The sequence below is a fragment of the Hevea brasiliensis genome, chromosome 12 (assembly GCF_030052815.1).
Source record: "Hevea brasiliensis isolate MT/VB/25A 57/8 chromosome 12, ASM3005281v1, whole genome shotgun sequence".
NCBI classification, from domain to species: Eukaryota; Viridiplantae; Streptophyta; class Magnoliopsida; order Malpighiales; family Euphorbiaceae; genus Hevea; species Hevea brasiliensis.
This window is the reverse complement of record NC_079504.1, coordinates 99,345,363-99,354,857: the sequence shown is the minus strand read 5'-3', so window position 1 is coordinate 99,354,857 and position 9,495 is coordinate 99,345,363. Positions and strand designations below refer to the sequence as shown.

Sequence of the window (9,495 nt, the reverse complement as noted above, 5' to 3'; positions counted from 1 at the left end):
CGTTTTTGAGTGCCAAATAAAGTGAAAATGCACAGCAGCTCAACGTTGCCGTTGAATTAAGTACAAATTAATTAATAATTAGATTTAATATGTTTTAATCATGGGAACAATAAAATAATAAAACTTTTAACAAATTATTTTTTTTTATCATTTAAAATAGTGTTTATTATAGCGCTTTTTTAATCCTGAAAATCAATGCCAAAACAAGGTATGAGTTGTTCCTCCACCAAACTTCGCATACAAGAATGTCATTAAAGGTCAAGTTGATACAAAATTCAGATCAGTATAATATTCTCATTTGTATTATAAATCTAAATCCAGGTTGTGAAAGAAATTCTTCAATCCTCATATCCTATAGTACTGTTTTATTAAGGCTAGAAATAGAAGACAACACTCTAGATTACTTCTTGGCATAAGTAATAACCATCGGATTTTGAGGAGTAATTTTGAAACCCTGAAGGGCCTGCATGGCCATGGAAGACTGCACATCATCTTCATATTCTACAAATGCAATACCTGGCTTTGCCTCGATCATTCGGACTTCCCTGAATCCTGGATATTGTTGGAAGAGCACTTGCAACATCATGCTAGAAGTTTCATATGGCAAATTCTGTATAAACAATATATTATTTGGTGGAGCAGTTTCCTGTTCACCCCGGTTTCCTTGTCGGAAAGAAGCCTATAGAAGATTCATAGAGAAAATACATAACAAGCAAATTGGTCAGACACACTTTAAATAAAAAAAAATAAAAATAAAAATAAAAAAAAAATAAAAAAACTTGTGTAGTTCATGCACAGTAGATAAGAAGTTCTAATGGGATCTGTGATACTTTTGATTGCAGTGATCAATGATAAGATCTGAAGCTCATTAGTAAACAATTAACTTCAAGAGATGTCAAACAAACATCATTCAAAATTCTTTTTATTCAGTAGCGAAAAGAACAGGTGAGCAATGCCTACACCAACGATAAAAGATTGTTGATAAAAGGGGGGAGAGACAGAGAGATGGAAGGGAGAAGGGAAAAACAAACTATAATGTAAATCCAACTTACTGGTCCTCTGCCACTCTCAGTAGTTGTACCATTAGCTGTAGCAGATTGTTGAGCTTCTTCAGCACGTCTCTTTCGTTCAGCTGAAGAAGAAAATTTTACGTCAAATTAACAAAACATAATACCAGGCAGTTAGATTATAAAAATGAACAAGAAAAACAAGATATTGGCATGAAATCATAGATTCACTAATTGCTTCTATTCTTGTTTATAGCCCATTCTTGAAAATAAAATCCTCTCAAGTGCTACATTTACTGATCAACCATTTATTATTTCATGATGCAAGTGGTGTACTTGCTAACTCAATCACCCATGTGAAACATTTATCACCTTACAATATGTTCAAACAACCAGAAACAATGCAATCCTAGTCATTACCATCCAAAACAGAACAGTAAAGCGCATAAGTTATTCATCATCTCCCTAGTACATTACATTTTCTTGCTCATATCTAATATGGTTCCTTTTGAATGTGAATGTTCCTAACATGAAATAAACACAAATATGTCACGACACCAGTTCATATCTTCATGTTACAAAACCTACAGTCCAGGCACTCACAGTGATTAAACATTAATATATAAAATTGAAGATGTTAATAAAGTACAGAACTGATAATGGACTTCTAATCACCTTTTTCTTCTTGCTTCTTCTTCTTTTTTGCATTAGGATCCCAGTTTCCTTCTGCCTCCACAAGGCAATCAGACTTTGTTTTTGCATACTGGATCCGCTGCATGAAATCAATCGCATTTGCATATAAATTTACATTAGCATTTTATGATAAACAAAGATAGAGTCTTTCGCACTACAGGTGGCCGTACCTTTTACGGCTTTTAGTACAATATCATGTTTTCCATAAACAGGACACAAACATTGCTAAATGAAGTTTTCTAAAAGATATATATATATATAGTACAAAAGACTTTTTGGTTGTACAATTTGATTGTGCACGGCACTAAAACAAAAATAAGATGGTTTATGGTCAAACCCTGGGAAATTTCAAACAGAGAGATTATGAAACAAGAAACTTTCAATTTAACTAAGGGAAGTGTAATATATATGTCCATAGATCATAACAAAACACATGCATGGATTCAAACAAAAAGTTGCTCTGTGAGCTTCCTAAGACATACCATAGGTTTTTCATAAAATGGAAAACCCTGCATTTGCCGCACTGCATTACTGGCAGCCATCACTTCACTGAAACAAACCCATGCTTGCCCTCGAAGCTTGCGTGTCTTCAATGCAACAACATCCAAAATCCTTCCATATTGGGAAAATAGACAATAAAGTGATCTCTTCAGTTCTGCAAAGTAAAAAGGCATATTGTGTCATCTCACCAACCAGGTTACTCCTAAAGAAATTAAAGATAAGAAGCAGTTGCAAGACATGAAAGATGCTTGCTACAATGCCCTTTCATCATAAAGTTGATTGCAAATGCATCTCTAATCATAAAACAAAAATAAATCTAGCTGCCGTCATGCATATACAGTTGCTATGAATATGACCAGCAGCACCTCAAATGAACACAGACTTCAAACAAATTTTCCTTCTGCAGACAAAAAGGCAGGTAAAAGTAGACAATTAAAAGCTCTTTCTAATATTGTTACCAATTGGCACACATGATTAATACAAGATGTAGCAACAAACAAAAGCACACATCCAATTCAGGATCTACAAAACCAATTTAGTTCAATATTTTCTGACACTAATGATTCAATATAATCTCATTCAAATAGCACGTTCTCTAACACTAGGAGTATATAAAATTGAATTAAAGTCCAGGAGCTTAACTCTCCATTTAATATTGGAAAAGCAGAACCATTTCTCAGCAACCATTGGCGCAGAACCAAATTATCTATTCACACCCTCAAGCAATTTCAAAAATTTTAAACTAAATCCCCAATTGAAAAAATGAAAACACCATAAGCCTGTAAAATTGGAGGAAACCATGAAATTGGCCAATGCACTACTTAGCAAGAAATAAAACATCCAAAACCCAAATCTCTGATTACATGTGCAAACCCAAAAACTAGGAAAACAAAAAACTAGTAAAAAAAAAACAATTAAAACCATTTTCAGATAACTTATGTCTAGTTCCATATTCTATATATAAAAAAAAAAAAAATTCCACAGTAAGAGAGAAAATGAAGGTTTTAACTTCCTAGCACTTCGCTTCGTTTTCTGGGTAAACAAACAGAAGTTAGAAAAGAGCAAGCGTTACCTTCTTTCTTGACCTTCTCATTGAGGTTCTTAATGTATATGGTTTGGCTGGGAGGTATATCCCCAGTTAACATCGTCTGGATCGACTAACCGAGTGCTTGGCTTCTATGCGTTTGTGTGTATCTTCGAGAGAGGTAAAGGAGGAAGAGGGTCACTGCTCAAGAACTGACTGAGCCCTAGCGATATTGTGTACGGGCCTTCAAAAGATATCGTGTAGGTTCATGGGCCTAAGCTAGCAAATTTCCAGCTAGGAATATTAGAAAATTTTTACCGTTTATGTTAGTGGAAAATATTTTTATGATTTTATCTTTAAAAAATATATATTTTTCTGTTTTTAATTTTTTTTTATTTTTTATCATTTTATTTTTTAAATGAAGATTTGGAAAATTGAAAACCTATTTATTTATCAAATTTTTTAAATTTTAATTTTACATTATAATATCTTTTTTAAAAAAATTTAAAGCTCAGAATTATTCTGTGTATAATATATTACCATTAATAACCCACCTAAAAAAAACTTTTATTTAAATATAATTCTATTAAAAAGTCTAAGAAAATATTGACCATGCACTATATTGTGTTATCATGGAAAAAAAGTATAAAAAAATTTATTTATTTGAACGAGATTACGAGAAAAAGAGTACAATTTAATGTAATTGCTTAAAGAAAATTTGTAAATGCTATTATTATTATTGGAAAAAAAAAACTCAAAGTAACGTAATTATGCCAAGAAAATAAATAAAATTGAATATGGGTATACATACCCAGAAAAACAGAGCATTGTATTATTATTAAAAAAAATTATATTTATTTTAATGTGATTATACTAAGAAAAGCAAATTTAAATATAATTATGTACAAAGAATAATTATAAGGGGAAATAATAAATAAATAAATAAATAAATTAGCAAATCTTAAGGCCCTGGCATTCAACAAGTTTATTTCAAACCAAACTTAGTATACTTTAAGTTGGTGACAGAAAGACGGCACCCATCATAACAATTTATTTAGAAATGCGGTGTGTTTTCTTTTCAAATAAAAAGTTATTTAGATCATAAATTTAAAAATGCTATATATTATATTTTATATGTATATCGTATTATATATATTATGTCTTAAATTCATAATAAATTGGGTTTAGACCATATTTTTTCTTCTTTTCAATAATCCCTAATTACTAAAAGTCAATGAGGTAGGGGTTGCTAAATAATTTTTCACAGCTCAAGTATGCTCACAATATTTTGGAAGAGGTTGAATGGAATGTTTGATTCAAAACAAACCATTAACCTACGTGTTTTTTTTTTTTTTGTCCAAAGTAAAATTTCATTGATTAATAGTAGAGTTATATAACCCATGGCCCAAATATAATATGGATTCCTAGTTAATGGCCCTAACCCAAGCCAAGAAGAAATAAGCCCATAGCCCACACAATTGAAACCATAGGGCTAAACAAGTATTTGACCCAAAGCCAAGAGACCTAGCAAACCAAAGAAGGGAGTAACACAGCGTCGCCAAGCACATCAGGCCACCCAGCTACAAAGGGAAAACGTAATTCACACCAGGAAGTGCAAAATAGGGAGATCTCTTTCAAATCGATGGAAATGCAAGGCTAATATAGTCTGTTTAAGCCCAAGCAGAGGCCTTTCAAACTAGGTCATCAATCCTAGGACATGGTCCAGCTATGAATCAAGCTTCTATCATTATGAGGAACTAGGGACTATGGAGAAGCCAGAGAACTAGATGAGGCATGGCAGAGCTCGGGCTTCTCATTCTCATATAGCCTGAAAGACTAAGGACCAACATCTTGGTGCCATTACATTCCCTAAGTTACTAGCCAATAGGGAATACCCTTGAAGCCAAACTTGTAAAAAACAGTTGAACACCATATACCAATAGAAAACCTTCTCTATTTAACCACTCAGGTCTGCAGGGGAAAAAAAAAGGAACCAAATGTCACATCTTATCCCTCCATAAGATGTGGCATGATCTTGTAGTATACCTAATAAATTACTGAACTTCACCTACCGATAATCTATTAAATATACTACAAAGGATTTTGGCAAAAAAAAAAATTCGTTTTAAACTTTAGGATGATGATAAAAATTAATTTAAGTGTTTTCAATTCTGATAAGTATCATAAAATTTATTTAGAGATAAATAGGCATTTTTAAAATTTTGCAGAAAATCCGCGTGGTTATGGCTAAAACTATATCAAAACAGTTCTTCAAAACCTATCGGCAAACAATTTACAAATGTATTATATTCAATTGGAACTCAATCAATTCAAATTGTCTCATTTCATATCAACAAAATATCATCTTAATAAAAATAATTGATCATTCACAAGACTCAGAAAGAAATTTAGATGTTTACATTCATTGAAGTAATGACATTAATATTACGAAAATATACAAGTAAATAAAATCTCAAAATACTATTACAAATATTTCTGTATAACTGCTCGAATGTAATTACATACATATAACTACATGATTACATCAAAACCTAATGTACAAGGGTATACCTATAATATACCCGAAGATAATTTCAATATGTATTCAAGTCACAGCTTTAAGTGATCTCACTCAGCTGCTTTATATTTTCTTTCACCTACGACAGCATACAAAGCTATCGCTGAGCGGTGAACTCAGTGGTGCACAACTAATAATTTAAAATGTGATACAAAATATACTTTGACAAATCATAACAAGAGATTGGAAATATTCAAATTCTTCATGATTCATAAAATCAAGTCAATATTTTTAATAATGTAAATCATTTATTTAAATGACATTTGACCAAACAATCAAAATTTACCAAATCATAAATATACATTTCAAATATTCACAACAATTTATGGGAATAAATATTTAACTTCACTCAAAAGGAAACACAAAAGTACGAATCAATTGTTGTAACCAATTTCTTTTAGTTCATTTATGCATAAAATTTCCTCTTTACAATACAATTGCTCACTTCAAAATCCATTCTTATTCTTACCAATCTAATGCAAGGCAAATCCGTGAGGGCCATCTCCAAAAATTCATCTCACCTCTTACCAGAGGGAGATCAAATCACATCATTGTACACATACCATCCATAACACTATAATTAAATATATTTTGAAAGGCTATCTTCAGCTTTTATCTCACCTCATGCATGAGAGAGATCAAAGTCATATCAATGTGCACATACCATGATATCAAAAACAAAACAAAGCAAACACCAATGTCACCTCAACAAATGAGGGACGGGTAATAACCATATCAATCATTAGTTGTGAGATATGAAAATAACATTATAAAACTCATTTCCCTTTTGTGAGCATATAATCACAATATAAAATCATCTCCATGTAAATTTTAACAATCAATACTTTCCATGCAAACCATGATTCATGTGACATCCCTTACCCGTCTGCAGTATATCCGAGTAAAATATGTCACACAGTGTACCGGAATACTCTATTTTATCTCAACCATTTTTATTCTTCCTTAATTTATTTTTATCATAGTTTTGAATATAATTTGTGAAATATAATTCATTTAAGTCATTTATTGAAATTATAATTTATTTAAGGTTCCGAAAATTTTATAGAAAATCCAGAGTGATCAAGCTAAAAATGAAGAAAATAGTTCTTCAGAACCTGTGAAAAACACTTCCACTAATCATTTCCAATCATTCTCAAACTCCAATAATCATCAAAATCTCAATATTTTTCAACAACATTTCCATTTCTCAATCATTCATTTCTCATGGTATTCAGACATAAGCAATAAATAAATACTCAATTTTCCATTCATAAATACAATTTCCATTTATTTACATTAACATCAAAATACATTACATAAGTCTCAATTACACAAGAGAAAATAAAAGTTAGTTACAAAATACCAAAATGAAACCTAGTGTCCAACCAATGCACTGAAGATGGTGAGGTGACACGGACACTATACAGAGCTGCATGAGGTCTCACCTAGTCTGTGGTCTACTGGGCTCTCGGTCAGTATCTCTAGAACCTACGCATGGCAAAAGCAACGCGCTAAGCAATAATGCTTAGTGGTGCCAATAATAAAATAAAAAGAAATAACAGAAAGTAAATATGTAGTGAATGTATTGATGTCTCATTGTAAATAAATTTTCGTTGAGTATTTGTAGACTTACTTATTTTGTACTTGTTATATTCATTATTTCATTAAATTTATCCACTTTCATTTTTGGTTGCCCAAGTAACCTATACTGGATGACTGGACTGGATAAACGAGTAAACTGGCACTGGGTATTAAGTACCTCGGGCCGTCACACCATCGGTCACATATGTATCTCCTGGTGTGCAACAGAACAACTAATAAGCTGTAATAACATTAGGCACAAGGCCAAGTCTCAACACAATGTCAGAATAGCTAAAAGCCATGAAATCACAGAATGGCATAATGACATGTGCAGTACTGCAAACTGAACCCTATTGGCATGCCAAGCTATCCAAACCAATCTTGTTAGGTATACTAGGGCATTTCACACTTTTAAATTTCACAATTTTTGGAATTTAAGTTTTAGTGTTACTATTCCATTCATTGGTCAACAAAAATGTTGACTTTTGCATAGGCAATAGGTACATAGGTTTTAATATCATCAACATACCACATTTTGCATTCAAAATTTGTTGGTATTGGTTGCCAATATCATTTCTAAGCTTAATGTTAGTTGGGCAGAATTTTCAGTTTTTACTCCTTGTATTTACTATTCCATTGGTCAATTTTACAGTGAGAATTTGGCAAAATAATCAACATTAAAGTTGTTCCTTATTTTGTCTAGTTGAATTTCCTTTTTTGAATCACTCCATTTGGAGTTTTGTAACTCAAGTTATGGTCCAAAAACCACAATTGGCCGGATTGAAATTTTTTTGGACTGACCATATGTACAATGCAGTGAACAGTGACTTCAACTCACTTGTTGGATAGGTTCTGGTTATAATTTGGGTTAGATTTCTTCATAAAAGTTGTTGGTCTATATCTCATCTTGTTGTGGGTAAAATTTCAGGTCAATTGGACCATTCTACACTGAGTTATGGCTTAATGACCAAACGCTGTTCATTTGGTCATTCTGCAGAAACAGACTGCAGGTCACCCGGATTGGGGCAAGCTTTTGGTCCACTTGATTTGGTCTTATGGGCATGGTTTCTTCACTAAAGTTGTGCCATTATGTGTCTACTTTCATGTCCAATTGGCCAAACACCAATGGAACCTCTACAATTCAAGTTATGGTTGCCCAAACCTGCTGGACTCATGTCCAATTCTGCAGGTCACCTAGGGCAGCCACACTAAACCTAAATCCCATCACTAAACACACTTTATTTCTTGTTTACCCATAACCAAATGATCACTAATTGACCATTAAAACTTCCATTTACCATCAATATGGCCAAACCCTAATATAGCTCAAAACCCTAATTTTCAAATATCCATTAATGCACATACATTAATTCAGCATATTTAATGATATTTATGTCTCATACTCATGTTCAAGACCACCCATATACAACTTAAATTCATTCAAAACTCATCAACACTTCCATCACTAAGGCTGCCAACAAATTTTAAGTGGTCCATACATGGATATGTTTTTTTAATTTCATGAATTTCTAACTAAATCCATATACCTAACTTCAAATTTAAAGGAAAAAAATGGAGAGATATAGCACTAACCTTAGTGGCAGAATTTTTTCTTGACCCAACTTAGATTTTTCCCTCACTTTCTTTAGTTTTCTTGGCTGCCAAACACCTTCCCAAGAGGTAAGGATAATTTTTAATGAAGAGAACTTAAGGTTTAGTGGTGAGAATTCAAAGTTTGGAAGAGAGAAAATGAAAGGAATTTTAATGGAAGAAGAAAAGGTTCACGACTGGAAATGGGAAGAAGAAGAAAGCTGGATTTTTCTTTCATTTTCTGCCCATTTTATTGATTTTAAATGGGTTAAGGACATGTGTCACAATATGATTGGTCATTGGGGTTTTAATGACATCATAATAATGTCAAAATTCTTATTTATTCTATTTTCTTTTTTTTTTCTTTTCTACTCATTTTTAATTCAATTTTTAGCAATATTTATTCATATTTTATGTTATAATATTTATTTACTTACTGGACAAGTCGGCTAAAAATCATCTCTGAAGACGAAATGACCAAAATGCCCTCCGTTTGGCTTATTGAGCCAAAATTGTCTGTA

At 32.1% G+C, this 9,495-nt stretch overlaps 1 protein-coding gene across 1 annotated transcript; it reads right to left on the bottom strand.

Annotated features, from left to right (window-relative positions):
• Nucleotides 1–263: 263 nt before the first annotated feature.
• Nucleotides 264–3,444, bottom strand: LOC131171461 (U2 small nuclear ribonucleoprotein B'' 2-like). Its single transcript, XM_058131596.1, has 5 exons — nucleotides 3,274–3,444; nucleotides 2,183–2,355; nucleotides 1,683–1,779; nucleotides 1,053–1,132; nucleotides 264–679 (listed from the first exon to the last, which is right to left on the bottom strand). The coding sequence occupies exons 1-5, from the start codon at nucleotides 3,344–3,346 to the stop codon at nucleotides 401–403; spliced, it is 702 nt and encodes a 233-aa protein (XP_057987579.1). The 5' UTR covers nucleotides 3,347–3,444; the 3' UTR covers nucleotides 264–400.
• Nucleotides 3,445–9,495: the final 6,051 nt, after the last annotated feature.